Source organism: Gekko japonicus, unplaced genomic scaffold, assembly GCF_001447785.1.
Source record: "Gekko japonicus isolate JY-2015 unplaced genomic scaffold, Gekko_japonicus_V1.1 scaffold369, whole genome shotgun sequence".
NCBI classification, from domain to species: Eukaryota; Metazoa; Chordata; class Lepidosauria; order Squamata; family Gekkonidae; genus Gekko; species Gekko japonicus.
In genome coordinates this window covers 851697-873897 of record NW_015160846.1, presented here as the reverse complement: position 1 = coordinate 873897, position 22201 = coordinate 851697, and the positions used below count along the sequence as shown (strand labels likewise).

At 51.0% G+C, this 22201-nt stretch overlaps 1 protein-coding gene across 1 annotated transcript in view; it reads left to right on the top strand.

Moving 5' to 3' along the window:
• Nucleotides 1-5418, top strand: part of DAPK2 (death-associated protein kinase 2) — a 63840-nt gene extending 58422 nt beyond the window's left edge. Inside the window, exons 10-12 of the mRNA XM_015420263.1 lie at nt 1208-1297; nt 4083-4166; nt 4946-5418. Of these exons, the coding sequence (XP_015275749.1) occupies nt 1208-1297; nt 4083-4166; nt 4946-5032 (261 nt within the window). The 3' untranslated portion in view covers nt 5033-5418. The remainder of the gene's footprint in view (nt 1-1207; nt 1298-4082; nt 4167-4945) is intronic.
• Nucleotides 5419-22201: the final 16783 nt, after the last annotated feature.

Sequence of the window (22201 nt, the reverse complement as noted above, 5' to 3'; positions counted from 1 at the left end):
CAGAAATGCTCCATTGCCTTTGGCTATACCACCATCCTGCCTCTCTGTTATGCAGTGAAAATTCAATTGCAGGTTGCTGGTGGGTAGAAATAAGACTCTGGGGGAAGGCCTTTGCTGGTACCGTTAACCGTTCAGTGTACTGGTTAAGAGTGGCGGACTCTAATCTGGGAGAACCGGGTTTGATTCCCCACTCCTCCTCCGCGTGCAGCCAGCTGGGAGACCTTGGGTCAGTCACAAGTTCTTTCAGAGCTGTTCTCTCATGAGCAGTCCGCGGAAGAGCTCTCTCAGCCCCACCTACCTCACAGGGTGTCTGTCGTGGGGAGAGGAAGGGAGAGGAGATTGTAAACTGCTCCGAGACTCCGAGTGAAGGGCGCGGCATATAAATCCAATCTCTTCTTCTCATAGGGAAAGGTAAGGTAAAGATCCCAAGACCTGTAGAGGTTTATAAAATTACGCATGGGGTGGAGAGAGTGGGCAAAGATAACTTTTTCTCCTCCTCCCCAATGACTCGAACTTGAGGGCATCCAATGAAGCTGACGGGCAGTAGGTTCAGGACGGACAAAAGGAAATACTTCTTTACACAGGGAGGGATTAAAATGTGGAATTGGCCGCCAGGGGATGTCGTGGTGGCCACAGGAATATTCAGCTGTAAAAAGGGATTAGATAGATCCATGGAGGATAGACCAAGCCATGGTGACTAAAGGGAACCTCCACGTTCAGTGGCAGTAAACCTCTGGATCCCAGGGCCAAGAAGCAACATCTGAGGAAGGCCTCGGCCTCTCTGCCCTGCTGTTGGCCCTCCTGAGGAACTGGTCGGTCACTGTGTGGAGACGGGATGCTGGACTAGATGGACCCTCACTGGTCTGACCCAGCAGGGCTCATCTGATGTCCTTATGAGGGGAAGGCCTCGGCCTCTCTGCCCTGTTGTTGGCCCTCCAGAGGAACTGGTTGAGGCCTCTGTGTGAGGCAGGATGCTGGACTAGATGGACCCTCACGGGTCTGATCCAGCAGGGCTCATCTGATGTTCTTATAGTCTCTCCTTATGTGAGCCCTTTCTCAGCCACACCGTTTGTGGTCACCTCTCTTGGGGATGCTCTGAGGACTCCTTTCTCCCAGCCTTTAGAGCCACAATCTGTGTCGCACGTTTTGGGTCCACTTTGGGGGCCACCGAACGGAAAGCTCTCACCCGTCTTCTCTCACCTTCTAGCCCACAGATAAATGCCAGGCCATGGTGAGGCGGGAGTCCGTCATTAACCTGGAAAACTTCAAGAGGCAGTACGCCAGGAGGCGGTGGAAGGTACGTGCACGAGTGCGAAAGCTGTGCTGGGTGCATGTGGGGCTGGCGGCCGTCTGGCGAGAAAGAGACCCAGCATGACACTGGTACTCTGAAGGTGAAACAGAAGAGAAGTGTTATCATGTGCAAAACTGACCTGACTGGGAATCATAGAATCATAGAGTTGGAAGGGACCTCCAGGGTCATCTAGTCCACCCCCCTGCACGATGCAGGAAATTCACAAACACCTCCTCTGGTGTTGTGCTGTGACAGCTGTCTCTGGGAAGGTGAGAGGGATGGCTTCACGGTTTCCCACATGGGCAAGAACAGGGTCTTCACTGAGAGATGGATTGTATCTCGAGAGAAATGAATGCACCGTTCCTGCCAAGGAAGGAGTTAGTTCTGGGGTGTTTCCCTTGAAAAGCAGAAGGGTAAAAGGTTCTCGTTTCTTGCATCCCATCCTGGTAGACATTGCTTGGAAAGGGAAGGAACCCCTCTCATCCAGAACGTGTGCAGGGCAGAATACCAAATAAAGCAACACTCTGTGGAAAATCCCCCCCCCCCCCCGGAGATGGGGACACACCAGGTCTATTGCATGAAGAGCCCTTCCCAAGACAACAGGTCTTAGGTGCACCTTTTCCCAGACTACCTGGCACAACTTCTGAGCTGTAGCACAGGCAGGGCGTTGACAAGGCAGGACAAAGTTGGAGCCCAGGGGCACCTTTCAGACCAACAAAGTTTTATTCAAGGTGTGAGCTTTTGTGTGCAGGCACACTTCCTCAGATACAGTGAAGTGGAAGCTGCCGGTCCACACATATAGGTAGACGGTGAGCAGCAAATTCGTGTACAACATAATGATGATGTTGCCCAGGCGAGCCCGATCTCTTCAGATCTCGGAATCTAAGCAAGGCCGCCCCTGGCAAGTACTTGGACGGGAGACCTCCAAGGAATACCAGAGGTGGGGAGGTGGGGGCAGGCTTTTCTCAGCCACCTCTCTGAATATCCTCCAGCCCCCCAGGAGAGGACAGTCGCCAGAGGTCGCCATGGCTTCCAGGTGCACAAACACGCACATATTAAAAAATACAGAAATATAATGAAGGTGTTTAACAGATGCAAGGACAAAACAGAATTTATTTTTTTAAAAAAATGTCTAGCCTGCTCTTCCCTGTACCGCAGGGCTCAGGGCGGGGGAATATAATGAAGGTGTTTAACAGATGCCAGGACAAAACAGAATTTAAAAAAAAAATTTTTTTTTTAATGTCTAGCCTGCCCTTCCCTGTACCGCAGGGCTCAGGGCGGGTTACAGCAGTAGGTATACACAATAGATTTTAAATCAATTGAAACATAATCCACACGGTATGAAAACCTAGACGACACTGGGTAATACAACTCACAAGATGGCAGCGACACGCTAGTTGAGAAGGGCTCCCAAAAAACTTGCGGGATGTGCGCCCATAGATGAAAGCCAGATGCTGGGCAAGGGGCCGAAAAGCAGCGACAACAGCGCTGAATAAATAGCGAAAGGCCAGGTAGGAAAGGCCAAAATAGATCTCTGCTGCCTCAGCCCATAGGCCTGGTGGAACATCTCCATTCTACAGGCCCTGTGGAAAGGCAACAAGGGCCCCGATCTCACTTGGGGGAGTGTTCCACCAGGCCGGGGCCAGAGCCAAAAAGGCCCTGCTCTGTTCGAGGCCAAGCAGATCTCCTTTGAAGAAGAAGAGATTGGATTTATACCCCACCCTTCACTACCCGAAGGAGCCTCAGAGGGGCTCACAATCTCCTTTCCCTTCCCCTCCCCACAACAGACACTCTGTGAGGTAGGTGGGGCTGAGAGAGCTCTCTCAAGAACTGCTCCTGAGAGAACAGCTCTGAGAGAACTTGTGACTGACCCAAGGTCACACCAGCAGCTGCATGTGGAGGCGTGGGGAATCAAACCCAGTTCTACCAGATTAGAGTCCACGCTCCTAACCACTACACCAAACTGGGCCAGGGACCAACTGCCGATGTTGACCTGTGGTCAAGCTCTTCAAGGGACATACAGGGAGAGGCAGCCCTGCAGATATGTTGGTCTCAGACTGCACAGGGCTTTAAAGGTTAACACCATAACCTTGAATTCGATCCGGTATTGACCTGGGAGCCAGTGCAGCTGATGGAGCACCGGTTGTATGTGGGCTCTTAAAGGTGTCCCCATAAGGACATGCACTGCTGCAGTTTGGACCAGCTGAAGTTTCCAGGTCAGTCTCAAGGGACGCCCCACATAAAGCGAGTTACAGTAGTCCAGTCTGGAGCTGACTGTTGCATGGATCACAGTGGCTATGTCACAGGGAGAGAGACAGGGAACTGTTTGCCTGACTTGCTGAAGATCGTAAAATGCTGATCTGGCAAGATTAGTTTATATAGCCACCATTTCTTGGGTTTTATATTAGTTTATAGAGCTGGTTTGGTGTCGTGGTTAAGTGCGTGGACTCTAATCTGGGAGAACCGGGTTAGATTCCCCACTCCTCCACTTGCAGCTGCTGGATGACCTTGGGCAAGCCACAGTTCTCTCAGAGCTGTCCTTGAAAAAGAGCGGTCAGCTCTCTCAGCCCCACCCACCTCACAGGATGTCTGTTGTGGGGAGGGGAAGGGAAAGGAGTTTGTAAGCCACTCTGAGACTCCGAGTGAAGGGCCGGGGTATAAATACATCCATCTCCTCCTATTCTGGGGGAGACAGTCTTTGGGCTACCCCACAAAAATGCGGCTGTACAGGAGGGGACTCCCTTGGTCTTGTGGGTGTGTAGATGTGACCGGAGCCCCTCTTTCTCCCCAGCTCGCTCAAAGCATCGTCACTCTGTGCAACCACCTGTCTCGCTCGTTGATGCGGAAAGCCCACCTGATGCCCGAGGAAGCCCTGGTGAGTGCCTGGTGGGGGCAGCTGGGGCAACCTTTCGCTCCGAGCCACGGACGCCCCTCACCTCCGAGAGCTCAGCAAAACTCCCCCCAGCGGGATGAGCGGCAGTTATCCCAGAGGGAGGGGGAAGGCAGTGTGCTGAGCCAGAGTTCTGCCCCCCCCCAAACGCTTTTATTGTTCGTTTATTTAAAACGTCCTCGGCTGCCTTTTGTCCTTACCGGCTTGCGGTTGAAATAAAAAACACAAAGTAGAATACGCAAAGGCCAAAATTTAAACATCGCAGTTTAGGACGGCTTTAATCAAACGCAGTCCTCAGTAAAACCGTCTTCAGCTGCCTCTTAGAGGTTGAAAGTGCAGGCGGCAGGGGCACCTCCCCGGGGAGCAGTGCCTCCCTCTAAGCCGTGGAGTCTTGTGAGCAAAAATCCTACTTGGTGAGCTCCTGGCTTTAAAGTTTTGAGCGAGCGATTCAGCTGCTGCATAAATCAGTTTGCTCTGGAGCCCTCCTTCCTGAGCAAAGGCAAAAAATGGGTGAGGTGGAGGCTAAAAAAACCGGTGAGCTAGCTCGCACTGACTCAGCTTAGAGGGGACACTGCTGGGGAGGCTGCTCCATAGTCGTGGGGCTGCCACCAAAAAAGCCCCTGCCTCGTGTGCCCACCAGATGAGCATCTTTGATTGACAGGGAAATCCTGAGGGGCTTTCCCTGTGATCTCAGTTCTCGGGCACAAACATCCCCCTCCAGATAACACTGTGTCTTCAGATAACACCGTCGCTCTCTGTTCCAGCGCAATTGCGAGAGCGACCAGGAGGAAGACCTTGCAACCAGACGGGCGGCTCGGCACCGCTTGAGAAGGAGTAGCAGCATTTCGTAACCCCAGAACAGGCATCAGCCGGGACACTGGAGGGCCTCCGAGTGCGGCTGGAACCAACCAGTCTGAAGCCGGGGAGCCTCCGCATTTCCCCAAAGCGTCTGCGTAAACCCAAAGCATTCCAAGGTGGGAAGAAGCCACCAGAGGCCTGCAAATCCGGCAGATGAACAGTGGGCCTCGTACACTGCAGCTGCAAGCCGTGGCACTTTCCCTCCTCGTTTTCACCAGACTTTCCGTAAAGAGCAGCCCCCACAGGACCCAGCTGCTTTGAAAGCCCCAAGGCAGAAGAGAGCCCAGGCCAGTCTGGCTCAGGGTCCCGAAATTCGCCACCCGCCCCTCCTCTAAAAGAGCTAGAACTTCTGGCTGCCAGACAATCTTAGGATCTCCTGGCTCCCTGGAGGGCAGGGAGCTGCCTGGAGGCGGCATCGGAAGTTGCAGAGATGGTGCTGCCCTCGGAGTTCACGGCTTCTGACCCCCAGTGGGGTGGGTGGGGGGTGCATGGCCGGCGAGGGATGCAACCCTTTCTGGCACTACCTGTGCAGGTGCAGGGAGGACGGGTACATCCAGGTGAAAAGGGGCAGCGGGGTTCTGCTCAAGACCGGCTTTTGGGTTTTTCTGGATTTCCTGGGAGTGGAGCGAGCAGAGCCCGCAGAAGCGGCATTTCTTGTTCCCTCCACAAATGCAGTTGGGGGGGGGACGACTGCAAAGCTGCCACCTCCCTCTCTGTCTTGCAGGGGGGAGGGCAGAAACCAGGGAAGACAAGCAAGCGAGAGGTGAAAGCGAAAAAAGCACTTTCCTTTTCTGAATTCTGCATCTCCGCTGAGTGGCCAATTCGGGCCCAGGGCCCGTGCCCCTTGCTCTCTGGGGAAAGAGGACCATTCCTCCATTTTTATTTAAAAAGACCAATTTAGTGTCCCAAATGCTACCGATTGCGCTGGGGTCGCCGACAACCGTGTGCATCTGACGCAGCAAAAAGAAAACAGTCTCCAGGACAAACAAAAAGGTCATTCCGGCCTGTGCCAGATTCGGAGTTTTGTTACTGTTTGATGTTTTGAAGTCCGTGTTGTCGAGGTGGCTTGAGCTGGAATAAGGAAAAGTAAAGCTTTTGTGGACTAGGGCCCAGTGTGCCAGAAGGAACAGCCCCTAGTCCACCAAAGCTTTTGCTGGAATATGTTTTGCCTGTCTTGCAGGTGCCTCCTGACTCCTGTTTGCTTCAGGACCTAGCAAAGGTTGCCAGAGTTGGAAATGAGTTGACAGCGCCTAATACACAGAAGCCACTTTGCCTGTTTCTTGCGTGCAGAATAATATCTGCAGATCAGATGCGTTCTGCAAATCCGCGCCAGTGTGGTGTAGGGGTTAGAGCATCGGGCTACGAACTGGGAGACCCAGGCTCGAATCCTGGTTCGTGCCCTGACCTGGATAGCCCAGGCTAGCCCGGTCCCTGCAGATCTCGGAAGCTAAGCAGGGTCGGCCCTGGCTAGTATCTGGATGGGCGGCCTCCAAGGAATACCAGGGTCGTGACGCAGAGGCGGGCAGTTGCAAAACCACCTCTGGACCATCTCTTGCCTCAAAAACAAGACTAGCTCACCACCTAGTGGTGCATAACGCTAAAAGAGCTAGAACTTCTGGCTGCCGGACAATCCTAGGATCTCCTGGCTGTACTAGACACAATGCCATATGATAATAACAGGAAAAGGAGGAGTTGGATTTATACCTGAGCCACCCTGAGCCCGTTGGGGAGGGCGGGGTATAAATCTAATAATAAAAATAAAAAATAAATAAAAATAAATACCCCACCCTTCACTCAGAGTCTGAGCGGCTTACGATCCCCTTCCTTTCGCCACAACACTCACTCTGAGAGGTTAGGTGGGGCTGAGAGAGCTGTTTCGCGGACTGCTCGTGAGAGAACAGCTCTGAGAGAACTTGTGACTGGCCCAAGGTCACCCAGCTGGCCACATGTGGAGGAAGAGTGGGGAATCAACCCCGTTTCTCCCAGATTAGAGTCCGCTGCTCTTAAAACCACTGCACCGAACTGGCTTTCTGGAACCCAGTCAGAGAGCCGGCCTTCTGTGCCCACGCTCTTATACCGGGTACAATGTCAACATTGCACTCTCAGTGAGTTAATGTCTCACTAGCGGTTTCCGCCAACGTGTTCCATGTCACTTTGGAAATGTGCTGTTACAATAATTGCCTGATAGGAAATGTTCATATATTTCCTGGTGGACCCCCCTCCGGTTTTTCTGTATGACGTATAAATTACCTTTTTTTTTGTTTACTCAATAACACTGTATTTTTAAACATGTGGACACTTCAGCTTTTGTATTTTAAAAAAATTAAAAGATTTTGATGGTTTGGAAGGGGCTTAAAGTTTGGGGGAGATGCAGAGGTGGACGTTCAGGGTTGGGTGTGTCCTCTTTCCTGGTCTGTGTCTTCCTAGGAGGTGCCACCCTTTGTCATCCCTTGACAACCTTTTCACTTCCAGCTTCAGGGTGGAAGGAAGAGAAGAAGAGAGAAGAAGAGATTGGATTTATACCCCATGGCCCTTCACTACCCAAAGGAGTCTCAGAGCAGCTTTCACACTCCTTCCCCTTCCCCTTCCCACAACAGACACCCTGTGAGGTAGGTGGGACTGAGAGAGCTCTTGACAGCAACTGCTCTTGGGAGAACAGCTCTGAGAGAACTTGCGACTGACCCGAGGTCACCCAGCTGGCTGCATGTGGAGGAAGAGTGGGGAATCAAACCCGTTTCTCCCAGATTAGAGTCAGTGCACTTAACCACTACACCAAACTGGCTCTTTGGTGGTGGCAGCTGCTGCCTAAGCAACGTTTCTTTAAAAAATCTGTGCAGATTCGGAAGTTTTGCTAAGTAAAAGTCCTACCTGGTCTCACCCGCTTCCTAAAATACTTCTGTGTGCACCGGAAAAGGTGTCTGCTGGCATGGGGATCACGTTGGCAACCTCTGGCATATGCCATGGGTTTGCTGGGTTGGGAGCCAAAGATGTTTGATGGCGCATGGACAGGCATGCGCTGAGCATCACCCTGAACAGGAGCATTCCCCGGAGAAGATGAGGCCATCTGTGCTGGTGACTGACAGTGTGATTGACAGGTCCAAGTCCTGGGAGGGCAGTGGAGGGGGGTGTTGGGGGAAGTGGGGCCGACCCCAAGACCGAGGGGGCTTCATGCAAACGCCTCGCCTTCCCCCGCCGAAGGAAGACCCAATCGATCCGCTTTCCGCACAGCCCTATTTAAAACGTTCCATACAACTGTGAATTCCTCAAGGGGGAAAGAGCGTTTTGTCTGAAGCAACGTAGTCAGAGCCTGTTTGGCAACGGTACCGTGACAATTGAAAACACTGCAAAACAGTAGAGTTTCTCCACGCTGGCGGCACCTGGAATGGCACTTTGGATAAAAGCAAATAAAGATTCCATACTTGCAGCGAATGTTCCCTCTAAGCTGTGGAGTCTTGTGAGCAAACATTCTCCTTTGTGAGCTCCTGGCATCAAAGTTGTGAGCGAGCGATTTGGCTGCTGCATCAATCAGTTTGCTCTGGAGCCCCATCCTCCCTGAGCGAAGACAAAAATATGTGAGCCGGAGGCTAAAAGACTGTGAGCCAGCTCACACTAACTCAGCTTAGAGGGAACACTTTAGTTGCAGCTACTCTAAATACATCCGAACAGCTACATTGCTGAAGATGGTTCCTTCGTCTCTTTCTCTTTCTTCTTGTGACTGTTTCCTTTTTGCTTCACACCAAGGTGGCCATAAACTTGTGAATACATGAACACTAGATCGAAGCATTTCTACAAACAAGAGGCTAGTGGACCAGCACAAAGGTTACCGGGTCACTTCATTAGGATAAACCACTCCCACAGACTTTCCTGCCATGGCATACATTACACAGCGTAACATCCTGTTTGGTTAACAAACAGCATTTAACTCTATCATGGCTGAAAGGAAAGCCACTTGAATTCCAACACGAACACTGCAAAACAGGAGAGTTTCTCCATCACACTGGCGGCACCTGCGGCTCCAGAGCACACTGCTGTGGTGTTGAGCACACAGGGAGCTCTGTGCTCATCCGGTGGGGGCGACCGTGGGTTCCTCTGGGGCCTGCCGTCCCTGTGTGGGTCTGGCTGGACAGCTCCAGCGCCTCCTCTCTCGCCAAGCATCTGGGTAGCCCAAGGAAGCCGGGCTTGGACTGCCGGACGCTTTCCTTCACAAGCCAGCCTGCTCTCCGCCGCTCTCAGCAACTGGACAGCAGCTTTGGCGCTCACTCCACACCCACACACCCCGCTGACTCTGCCAGATCTCTGAAGCCGTCCTTGTGGCTCTGTGCGTTCAGAAGGTCTCACTGGGTGCAGTTTAATATTTGGGTGGTCATCCCAGCCCTCTGAAAACACGGGAGCTGCCTGCCACTGAGTCAGACCCTTGATCCATCAGCATCAGTATCGTCTGCTCTCCGGGGTCTCAGGGGGAGGTCTTTCCCATCACCTCCTGCCTGGCCCTTTTAAGTTTGGAGATTCTGGGGATTGAACCTGGGATGAAGAAGAAGAGATTGGATTTATACCCTGCCCTTCACTTGGAGTCTCAGAAGGGCTTACAAACTCCTTTCCCTTCCCCTCCCCACAACAGACACCCCCTGTGAGGTGGGTGGGGCTGAGAGAGCTCCCGGCTCTTTTTCAAGGACAGCTGTGCCAGAGCTTGCGACTGACCCAAGGTCACATCAGCAGGTGCAAGTGGAGACGTGGGGAATCAAACCCGTGCACTCAACCACTACACCAAACTGGCTCTCCACTGAGCCACTGAATCAGAATACTGAATCAGACCCTCAAGTCCATTATGGTCAGTATTGTCTACTAAGGCTGGCAGTGGCTCTCCAGGGTCTCAGGCGGAGGTCTTTCCCATCATGGACTCCCCCGTCCTTTTTAAATAGGAGATGCTGGGGATTGAACCATGGACCTTCTGCATGCCAAGCAGAGCCTCTTCCACTGAGCCACGGCCCCTCTTGACAGCTCTCCAGGGTCTCAGGTGGAGGTCTTTTCTTTCCCATCATGGACTCCCCCGTCCTTTTTAAATAGGAGATGCTGGGGATTGAACCATGGACCTTCTGCATGCCAAGCAGAGCCTCTTCCACTGAGCCACGGCCCCTCTTGACAGCTCTCCAGGGTCTCAGGTGGAGGTCTTTTCTTTCCCATCATGGACTCCCCCGTCCTTTTTAAATAGGAGATGCTGGGGATAGAACCTGGGACCTTTCGCATGCCAAGCAGAGGCTCTGCCGCTGAGCCACGGCCCCTCTTTACAGCGCTCCAGGGTCTTGAGGTGGAGGTCTTTCCCATCGCCTCCTGCCTGGCAATGCTCCCTCTCAGCTGTGGAGTCCTACTGTGGAGCAAAAATCCTACTTTGTGAGCTACCGGCATTAAGGTTGTGAGCGAGCGATTCGGGTGCTGCATCCATTAGTTGGCTCTGGAGCCCCCCTTTCCGGAGGGAAGGCAAAAAACGTGTCAGCCAGAGGCTAAAAAGCTGTGAGCTCGCTCACACTGACTCAGCTTAGAGGGAACACTACCCAAGCGAGTCCAGCCCGTTCTGCCAATTCATCCTTCTGCCACCCCCTCCTATAAATCAGGGAAGCAGAAGAGGAACGGGGCCAGCCGGAAAAGGGAGGGCAAGACCTCGTTCAACAAAGGCCCCCTATGCTTTTTTGGAGAGAACCCCCCCAAAAAAAACCCCGACGGCTACAAACAGGCTGATGCCAAGGCCACGCCCCTTTGGAGGGAGGCGCCGCCCCCTCGGGGGGACCATGCCCCTCCCCCCGCATAGACCCTCTCCCAGAAGGGGGAGGCCTCAAGGGGCGGGGCCTGGGGGGGGGCCACTGCAAAGAAGGCCCCCCCCCGAAATAGAGAAGGAGGGGGCCTGGGGCAAGGGGGGGAGCATCAGGCCTCCCCCCCCCCGGTGATTATGGGGCCTTGTCGTGTGGGTGGTGCTTAATCGTGCTAATGATCAGCGTTCCCTCTAAGCCGAGTGAGTGTGAGCTGGCTCGCAGTTTTTTTAGCCTCTGGCTGACAGGCATTTTTTTTTTTTGGTCTCAGCTCGGGAAGGATGGGGCTCCAGAGCAAATTGATTTAGGCAGCCGCCAGAATGCCTCGCTGGCACCTTTCGTGCCAGCAGCTCACCAAGTAGGATTTTGGCTCACAAGACTCCACGGCTTAGAGGGAGCACTGGTGACCATGTAGTGTTGGGGTTATTAATAATGCTGATCAGTGTTCCCTCTAAGCCGAGCGAGTGTGAGCTGGCTCGCAGGGTTTTAGCCTCCGGCTGACATGTTGTTTTTTCTTCTCAGCTCAGGAAGGACGGCTCCAGAGCAAATTGATTTATGCAGTCACCAAATGGCTGGCTCCCAGCTTTAATGCCAGCAGCTCACAAAGGGGAATTTTGGCTCACAAGACTCCATGGCTTAGGGGGAGCGCTGGTGGCCATGTAGTGTTGGGGTTATTAATAATGCTAACCAGTGTTCCTTCTAAGCCGAGTGAGTGTGAGCTAGCTCACAGTTTTTCAGCCTCCCGCGAACACATTTTTGTCTTAGCTCAGGAACATTAATGCCAGCAGCTCACAAAGTAGAATTTTGGCTCACAAGTCTCCACAGCTTAGAGGGAGCATTGTTGCTAATACCTTCCCCCTCACCAGCGTCCTGTAATGGCTCTTATGAAAACTTACCCACAGGGGCACAAAATATTGAATTGTGTTGGTTTGTGTGTGTATATGTGTGTAGGGGGGACATTTCTTCTTTGCAGGGCCTACCTGGCGCTGGATCAAGATGGGTTGCCGATGCGTGTTAGTCTGTCTGTAGCAGGAGAAAAGAGCCAGTGTCCAGGAGCACCTTCAAGACTAACAAAATTGGTGGCGGGGGAGGAGCTTTTGGGAGTCACTTCTCACTTCTTCAGGTACCAGGTATCTGAAGAAGTGAGCTGTGACTCCTGAAAGCTCCTCCCCAACCTCATATTTTGTTAGTCTTTAAGGTGCTGCAGTGGCTCAGTGGTTAAGATGCTGAACTGCAGCCCGGAAGGTCGGTAGTTCAGCAGTTCGAGACCCGAGCTCCCGTCTCTGGTCCCAGGTCCTGCCAACCTAGCAGTTGAATGCAAGAAATTGCAAGTAGAAATTGCTTCGGTGGGAAGGTAACAGCGTTCTGTGCACCTCGGTGTCTAGTCATGACCATGGAAGCGTCTTCGGGCAGTGTTGGCTCTTCGGCTTGGAAACGGAGATGAGCACCGCACCCTAGAGTCGAGCCAAGGAAACCTTTACCTTTTAAGGTGCTCCTGGACTCTGGCTCTTTTCTACTAACTGGTCCTGATCAGTTATTTATCTTTTTGTTTATCTATCATTGATCAATATCCTCTGTGCTGGTAACAGAGCCCGTGAGCCCCTTGGAGGAAAGGCAGAGAAACTGGATTTTGGGGGGGTTTCACTCAAAAGACTTCACCGGGGTTTTGTTCACACCTCAGCATCTGTGGCCAAGAGCTCATGTGCTGGCCATCTAATTTATTCTATTTAAGCTCTTCTTTTACATTACTAATTCACATTACTTATGTTATTTATTTACCTTTTTTACCTTATATGTTTATGTTCTTGCCCTCTCCTGCTGCTGGGAACAAGGTATTGGGATTTCTATCTCACTGTAACCGTGATTCTCTTAACAAAACCTAAGCTTCCGTAGCCATTGTAGGAGTTACTGGTTTCAATGTTTTTCTTGATTAGATCAAGATGGGGAGCTGTGTTAGTCTGTCTGTAGCAGTAGAAAAGAGCAAGAGTCCAGTGACCACCTGAAAGACTAACAAAACTTGTGGCAGGGTCTGAGCTTGTGTGAGTCACTGCTCTGACTTGACTGCCAAAAACCTCCAGCCTTGCCACAGATTTTGTTAGTCTTTAAGGTGGACACTGGAGTCTTGCTCTTTTCTGCTGCTACAGACGGACTAACATGGCCACTCATCTTGATCTATCTGAAGAAGTGAGCAGTGACTCCCGAAAGCTCCTACTCTGCCACAAATTTGTTAGTCTTTAAGGTGCTACTAGATGCTTGCTCTCTTCTATTTCTTCTATTTCTTGATTAGATCTCTCTCTCGCTCTCTCTGCATTTCATGGCCTTTTGACTCCCCAGCTAGCACAGGTGTTAACTAGCTTCACAAAACTAGTATACTATTTTGAATTCAGCATTTCACTCTTTACTTTCTCCTTTTCATGGCCACTGGACCCCGCGGCTTGTTCCCCCCCTCCCCCAGAAAACCTTTTACATAAGATGAATGCAAAGTGAAGGTCCCCTCACGGCATCTGAAGGCGTGGACTCTAATCCACAAAAGTATGTGCTTGAATAAAACGTTGTTAGACTTTAAGATGCCACAAGTCTTTTCGTTTATCAACAATAATATTTATCACAGTGCTGTGAATCGCACACCTTTGTTCCAGCTATCCACGTTGGCTTTAATGGACGCTTGCTCTTGTTGTCTGGCCACTGGTAAATCGCGGTTCCCATTTTATTCCTTTTCGGGGGGGGGGGGTACATTGTTAAGGCTTTGCCTGGAGTTCGATATTTGTGGTGTGCTCTTTGTGTTAGGTGGCCCCTTCTGCCGAATAGTTTCCAGAACAAAAGGAGGACTCAGTAAATTTCTAGTGGTATCATGTATATTATCTGTGTCTGGGAGCAAAATGTTGGATGCTTTAAGAATGTTTTAAAATGTTTAAGAAATGTTTCAAGAAGGAGTGAAAATGTTGAGTTAGGCTCCCTCTAGAAACGTGCAGAAATTCGTTCTTGGTGAGAACCTAGGAGGATAAGAAGAGGCCTGTTGGATCACATCAAAGGCCCACTGAAGCCAGCATCCCATTTCGCACATGCTCTTGGAGCACCTGAAGGCAGGGAACCCAAACATCAACTGTGATGTTCCCTCTGAACATGGGGGGTTCTCTTTAGCCATCCTGACTAGTAGCCATTGTGGAACATCTCCCATGTGAATTGGTCGCGCCCCCTTATAAAGCCATTGAAGTGGGATACATCCAGCGCACATGGGTGCTCACTCCATGGCTTGCAGAGAGTGTACAATCACCGTTACCCACAACCAAAAAGAGCCCAGTGACTACTGTATACCCAGGCTGCAATCTCACCAAGCGCACATATGCAACAATTTTATTTTAAATGTGCGATTATAACCATTTTCATTACCAGATTACTTCTGCGCATGCAAGGTTGTCTCATGAAATCATAGAATCACAGACTTGGAAGGGGTCCTACAGGCCACCTAGTCCCGCCCCCTGCTCCATGATCAGCCTAGAGCAGTGATGGCGAACCTATGGGACGGGTGCCAGAGGTGGCACTCAGAGCCCTCTCTGTGGGCACGCGTGCCATCGCCCCAGCCAGGCCCAGACCATCATTAAAGTGTCGAAGTCTCTGCCAAATAATTTTAAGTAAATGAAAGCATTTGGGATTGCTTTCCTTACTTTGTTTGGATCATCTTAAGTTAACGTATGAGTTGTTTTTTCTAAAGTAAAACCTCAGGATTCAGGTTAAATTGCCGTGTTGGCACTTTGCGATAAATAAGTGGGGTTTGGGTCACAGTTTGGGTACTCGGTCTCTAAAAGGTTTGCCATCACTGGCCTAGAGCAACCCTGACAAGGGTTTGTCCAGACACTGCTTGAAGACAGCCGGTGCAGGAGAGCTCACCACCTTCCCGGGCAGCTGATCCCACTGTTGCACAACTCTGTCAAAAAGTTTTCCCTAAGATCCAGCCGGTACCTTCCCGCCCTGAATTTAAACCCATTCTTGCGAGTCCTCTCCTCTGCTGCCAACAGGAACAGCTTCCTGCCCTCCTCCTCTAAGGGACAGTCCTGTCAGATAGTGCTGTTGAACTTTAGCTGGCCCTTCTGTATCTGGAGCGAGGGCGACGATGGCTTCCCCCTCTGCTGCCTTCCTCTCTCTCTAGCAGGAGGAACAACATCTCAAGCAAGAGAATGAGATCACCAGGCCGAAACGCGTCAGGTCATATCTATCAGGCCTTGTGTGTTTCTGGCCCCAGGCACACGGGCCGGATATCGTGGGGGGGAGGCGTGGCTAATTGCCCCGGTGCAGTTTGATCTGCAATTACACGATCAGATGCGCCGGCGGCACAGCATGGGTCCTTCCCTTGGTGCTGGCGGGTAAACGAGGGACCGGAGGGGAATGCCGTGCGCCGGCGCGATCACACCACGGGCGTCTGAAGGCAGCCCGTGGCAAACGTTTAATAGTACCTTGGAGGTACTAGTTTTTAAATGCTCATTGTCGGCCGTAAGCCATGGGTGCGCTCCACTTCCCAGATGTTGGGGTGTGATCGTGCCCAGATAATCTGCCCACCTTCCGTGCCTCTCCCGCGGCAACTTTGCCATGTGACCGGGGCCATAATTTGTTATTTGTACATGAGGTGTAATTGGGCCCTTATATATAATTTTAAAATCTTTGTTTAATAAATGCATGTATCTTTCTATATATTAAGCTTTTATTGTTGGCCCTCTTTAGCATTTGACTAACCTTTTTTAGGTTCTGGATTCTAGGTTTTAGGTTCCGTTCCCCCCCCCCTTTTTTGTGTGTGTCCCACCACCACCCTATTATGACTTTGTTGTTCGTTTTCTGGGTGGCAGGGGTGGTGGTTCTTCCGTTGTCTCTGCAGTCACATTGCTCTCCTCCTCACAGCCACGTGGGCTGGGATGAGAGTGGGCAGGCCGTGGAGACAGGTGGGAGGTTGCTGTGGAGGTTGTGCCCTTCCATCCCTGGCATGAGGTCTACTGCTCACAGCTTACCTGTCCCCCAGTCCCCGTGGCTACAGCTGTTTCAAGGTGGGAGCTACCTGCCAACCAGTGCTTCCTCTCAGCTGTGGAGTCTTGTGAGAGCAAAAATTCTACTTTGTGAGCTACTGGCATTACAGTTGTGAGCGAGCGATTTGGCAACTGCATAAATTAGTTTGACTCTGGAGCCCCATCCTTCCTGAGCGGAGACAAAAATGTGTGAGCCGGAGGCTAAAAAACTGTGAGCCAGCTCACACTGACTCAACTTAGAGGGAACAGTGCTGCCAACCAGAAACCTTCCTGGGCGACTGCCTCAGCCAGTTTCCTGGGACCTTGGGGCACCATGCCTGGAAGAGCCACAGGTGGCGGCAGGTCAAACAGTCACATGTGGCTTTTCGGCCACTGAGTGAGCATCACTGGTCTAGCACATATAGGGCACCTCCTGCATGTGTCACGCGGCAGCTGCTACCTTTTGAAGCATCAACAACCTGTCTTAGGACAGTTCTGGTTTTTCTAGTGCACCTTTCCCAAAAGAAGCAGCATCTTGTTAATTCTGTGGAAGGAAGGCTGTTAAAGTCTCCCAGAAGGTAGAATGGAACCTTGAGATGTGACTAATAATGGAAGGGGGGGCACTTAGGCGGTGATCCTTGGCATGAGAAATGGGGCGTTACCAGCCTGTCTCCACTTCTGTGACATGTCAGAAGGGTATACAGTGTGCATGTTGCTGTTTGGCGAGTCAGTTTGGTGTAGTGGTTAGGAGCGTGGACTCTAATCTGGGAGAACTGGGTTTGATTCCCCACTTCTCCACATGCAGCTGCTGGTGTGACCTTGGGTCAGTCACAAGTTCTCTCAGGAGCAGTCCTCAAGAGAGCTCTCTCAGCCCCACCCACCTCTCAGGGTGTCTGTTGTGGGAAGGGAAAGGGATTGTAAGCTGCTCTGAGGCTCCTTCGGGTAGTGAAGGGCGAAGTATAAATCCAGTCTCTTCTATATGTTGTAGAAGGCTTTCACGGCCGGAGTTCATTAGCTGTTGTAGATTTTCCGGGCTGTCTGGTCATGGTCTTGGCACTGTAGGACCTGACGTTTCACCAGTAGCTGTGACTGGCATCCTCAGAGGTATAACACAGAATGATGGAGTACTCTCTGTGTCAAGGTACTCCACCTTTCTGTGTTATACCTCTGAGGATACCAGTCACAGCTACTGGTGTTTCTCTTCTCTTCTCTTCTCTTCTCTTCTCTTCTCTTCTCTTCTCTTCTCTTCTCTTCTCTTCTCTTCTCTTCTCTTCTCTACAGAATTTTGTAAACAAAAAAGTTTGTGTGTGTCTGTGTGTGTTTGGGATGGATGGATGGGAGAAAGTGCCCATATATGTTGTGCGTAGACCTGGGGATGAGATCTTATGCTCTGTGCATGCTGTTTTCAGCTCCTTGGAAGGAAGGGTGGGATAAAAGGGCCCTCCCATCCTGGAGGCCAGCAGGCGCTTTATGGAGCCACTCGGAACCGTGAATGTTTGCCGCCTCTGTCTGGATTGTTGATCACGAGCAAAATCTGCCGCTCAGTGCACCACCACAAAGCTTCCAAGCGTGAGCTGAGCGATCTGGGATTCGTGCCTGTGGTTCGTGATTCAGGTGCCGCACAACGGTCACGTTGCATGCGGTCTTCATGGGCATCAGACCTCAAACTGGTCCTGATTTCTCATTGGTTCGTCTGAAGTGCTCTGTCACAGTGAGTGCAGAGTTGTGTTGGACCTTCACCTGTAAATTGTAATGAAAGGATAGGGGAAGATCCATTCTTGGAACACCCTTTAGGTGTTCTCCCAATTGTGTTCTATTTGTGGGCGATCCTGGCATGGCTGGGAGATTGTTCCTGTGACCCAGTGATGTAATTTTTCACCCTGTACTTGGGTAGCCACTGCTTCAGGTGTTCTCAGTTGACAAATACATGGCATTTTAATTTCTTTGACTAAATATTGGTTCCCACAATAGCATGTAGTCATTGAAAGCCGATATAAATATGAATTGAAATGCAGAGCCAGTTTGGTGTAGTGGTTAAGTGCGCGGACTCTAATCCCCACTCCTCCTCCACTTGCACCTGCTGGATGACCTTGGGCAAGCCATAGTTCTGTCATTGCCATTCTCTCAAGGGCAGCTCTGGAAAGAGCTCTCTCAGCCTCAGGGGAAGGAGTTTGTAAGCCACTCTGAGTGAAGGGTGGAGTATAAATCCAATCTCCTCCTCCTCCTCCTCCTCCAGAAAAGGGTGCATGGGGCGGGGCCATGGCTCAGTGGTAGAGCATCTTTTTGGTCCCATATTCAGTTCCTGGCGTCTCCACTTGAGAGTCAGGTAGGGGGTGATGTGAACGACTTCAGCCTGAGACCCTGGTGAGCAGCTGACAGTCTTGAGTGGAGAGTACTGAACCTGACGGACCAGTGGTCTGATTCAGCGTCAGGCAGTTTCACGAGTTCATGCTGTAGGACTTGGTCCAGGCCCCCTGTCTGCCATCTCCTCTCTCCCTGGCATCACCGTGGCCGGTGATCGTTGGCAGCAGAGAGGTGGTGCTCCCAGCTGGATCCGCATCCAAGGAAGGAGGGCGGGGTGCCAGGCTGCTGCCTCTTCTCCTTCTGGCCTTGGCAATGGCAGTCGCTGACGGGCAAGAGGGGGCTCTCTGTGGGAGCTGCGTCCAGGCACGACGGAGGAACGTCGCAGATGTTTGGATGTAGAGGAAAAACGGTCCACGGTGTGGCCAGAAAAGCCTAGCTGGTTGGCTCTCGCAGTTAGCTCACTGGGGCGCCCCTGCTTCAGTGAATTCACCCATTTGCAATTCTCCTTTTTTTTTTTTACAAGGTGGCCCATGCGTATTTGCTCTTTTTCGTTTCCCTGTTCAACACCTCTAGGCCTTGTTAATGTTTTGTGTTATTTTGGTCATCCAGCCTGAAGTGATCCCAGTCATTTTGGCACTGGAGGATCTTGCCGTTGAGGTGTTCTGCCTTCTGTGTTCCTCTAAATGCCCTCGGTTAATACTGTCAGACCTGTAGTAGCCTCAGCTGCTCTGAGAACAACAACAAAAAACCCTAGTGATTTGTGTATGTGGCACTGGCTTATTGGCGTATTGAAATTTGCTGTCCTAGGCTATTCCGTTGTTCCAAAGCCTTTTTGTAACACTTTAGAAAAACCGGTGATATGAAACCCCACTGGAAAATAGTTAAAAATATTCATTGCTGGCATCAGATAATTAGAAAGCAGCATCAAAACTTTGGACGCCAACCTTGTTTCTTCCTAAACACTAGGGTGAGATCTGTCGGTACCAGATAACCAAGTTCTGGCATTCTTCCTTGCCTTGTGTGACCTTAGATAGGATCCCCACTATCTTAAATTGCATAGTCTTTGTGGCCTGTTTGATTAATTCTCATGACCGCTTCAGGTCAGTAGTAATTACGGGGAGGAGTTGACACAAAGTGTACTTAAAAACATCAGTGGATCTTTTTGAATAAAGTTTTTCTCCTTGTTGGTGCCAAATGGTTGAATAATCAGTGGTCTTTTTCCACACCCAGAACCAAACCAACATCAGTCTGTGGTGTGGTACTAACTTTAACCTTATATAGTAACAACTACAAAAAAAATTACTCCCACTCTCTGTAAGTGTTAAAATACAGTTTGTAGTGTCCAAGCATAATATATCTCAGGTTGTTACTGCCCTCCACTGAAGGAGAGAAGGACTCTAGAGACTTTAAAGAAAAGAAAATATTACCTTAAGCAGTCATAACGAGAGGCAGAGTATAAATGAAGTAAATTTTAAAAAGCATTCTCAGATTACTGGAGACAGAGCATCTTTGGCTAAGTGTACCACATTCCAGCTTTTGCATTTTCTTGCTGTTTACCCAATGGAGCCCACATATCTTTATATGTTAGACAGATTTTTCTATCATAGAATCATAGAGTTGGAAGGGATCTCCCAAGGTCATCTAGTCTAACCCCCAGCACAATGCAGGAAATTCACAAATACCTTCCCCCCACACCCCCAGTGACCGCCGTTCCACCCCCAGAAGATGGCAAAAACCCTCCAGGATCTCCAGCCATACAGGCCTGGAGAAAAATTGCTTCCTGATCCCAAATTGGCAATCGGCATTTCTCTGGGCGTGTCAGAAAGGGCTATGAGAACTAAGCACTGATGCAACCCTCCCTGCCCCTCCCTCTCAGGATCTGCCTAAGTCATTTTCTTTCCATTTTCCTGCTTCTTTTCTTTTGAGAAAAGAAAGAGGCCAGCAGCATTCCTGGTGCGGTAGGACTCCATTTTAGGTCTGGTTATGACTGAGTGGTGGGCAGTGTTTCCTCTAAGCTGAGTGTGAGCTAACTCACAGTATTTTAGCCTCCAGCTCACACATTTTTGTCTTAGCTCAGGAAGGGACGGCTCCAGAGCAAACTAAGTTGTGCAGTAGCCAAATCGCTTACTCACAACTTTAATGCCAGTAGCTGACAAGCATTTTTGCTCGCAAGACTATACAGCTTAGAGGGAGCATTGGTTGTGGTGGGGCATTTCACACCAGCTGAAGACCATTGTTGTAACGGGCCACTTCACCCCCTGGACCACCCCGTGACGATGGGGTCATTTCCTCACCCGTAAGGGGTCCAGAATGACACTTGGTGCGATTCCAGTTTGAACCTAAATATTAGTAGTCTTCTGGCTCTTCCTTATCCCCCCCCCTTTCTACCGGGGGGGGGAGAGTTTGGAGGGATTGATTCTTTTAAAAGGTGCTGAGTGCTTGCTTTAGGTCTTCCCTCTCTCCGTTAGCTGGCAACATCCATGTGGCCGTTTAACTTTCTGTGTGAGGCTCGTTCGCGAGATTGCTGGAACATCCCGTCCGCTTTTCTTCTCTGCAAGTTGGTTGAGAGCCGTGCAGTGCAGACTGTGCAGAGTTTCCGGCACGCTGCTCTCAGGCATCCCTTTTCCCCTAACGTGTCCTGTGCCTCGGCTTACATCGTCCACTCCGGCCTTTCTGAGAGGGCCTCTTCTGCGGTACCTTCCCAGTTGGGTGTTTTCCAGGCTGAGACTTACTCATTCACCTAGGCATTTGTGTGATTTATGGTTTCTGGGGTGGTGTTGATCATCCACACCATTTTCTTGTCTCCTTCTGGATAGATGCATTCTCCTTGCTTCACTTGTTTTATTGCTGCTTTTATCATGTCTGATGTTAGATTCATGGAGGATAAGTCTATCGATAGCTACTAGCCATGGTGACTGAGGGGAACCTCCATGTTCAGAGGCAGTCAACCTCTGAATAACTCTTCTGATATTCTTCTCAGGGGGAGGCCTTGGCCTCTGTGTCCTGTTGTTGGCCCTCCAGAGGAACCGGTTGGCCACTGTGTGAGACAGGATGCTGGACTGGATGGACCCTCACTGGTCAGATCCAGCAGGGCTCTTCTGATGTTCTTATCAGGGGAAGGCCTTGGCCTCAATGCCGTGTTGTTGGCCTGGTTGACCATTGTGTGAGGTGAGATGCTGGACTAGATGGACCCTCACTGGTCCGGTCCAGCAGGGCTCTTCTGATGTTCTTTTCAGGGGAAGGCCTCGGCCTCTGTGCCCTGTTGTTGGCCCTGGTGAGAACTGGTTGGTCACTGTGTGAGATAGGGTGCTGGACTAGATGGACTGTTGATCTGATCCAAGAGGAGGGCTCTTCTGATGTTCTTATGTCCTTAATTTCCACATTCAGAGGCAGTAAACCTTCGAATCCAGTGTCAGGAGGCAACCTCAGGGGAAGCCCTCAGCCTCTCTGCCCTGTTGTTGGCCCTCCAGAGGAACTGGCTGGCCCCTGTGTGAAACAGGGGGCTGGACTAGATGGACCCTCACTGGTCTGATCCCGCAGGGCTGTTCTGAGGTTCTTAACTTCCACATTCTGAGGCAGTAAACCTTTGAATCCCAGTGTCAGGAGGCAACCTCAGGGGAAGGCCTCGGCCTCTATGCTCTGTTTGTTTGGCCTTCCAGAGGAACTGGTTGGCTGCTGTGTGAGACAGGAGGCTGGATTATATAAACTATTGGTCTGATCCAGCAGGGCTCTTCTTATGATCTCACAGCTGGAGTTTGTGTCTCCTTCACACACCCCTTCCCCGGGAACATGATAGTTGAGGGGCAGCATAGAAATTCCATAAAATAAAAACATAAGAACATAAGAGAAGCCCATGTTGGATCAGGCCAGTGGCCCATCCAGTCCCACACTCTGTGTCACACAGTGGCCAGAATACCAGGGGCCATTAGGAGGTCTGGCAGTGGGGCCAGGACACCAGAAGCCCTCCCACTGTTGCCCCCCCCCCCAGGCACCAAGATGACAGAGCATCCCTTGCCCCAGAGTTCCCAGAGATCAGAGTGATCATCGCTTGCTATCTCATCACTTG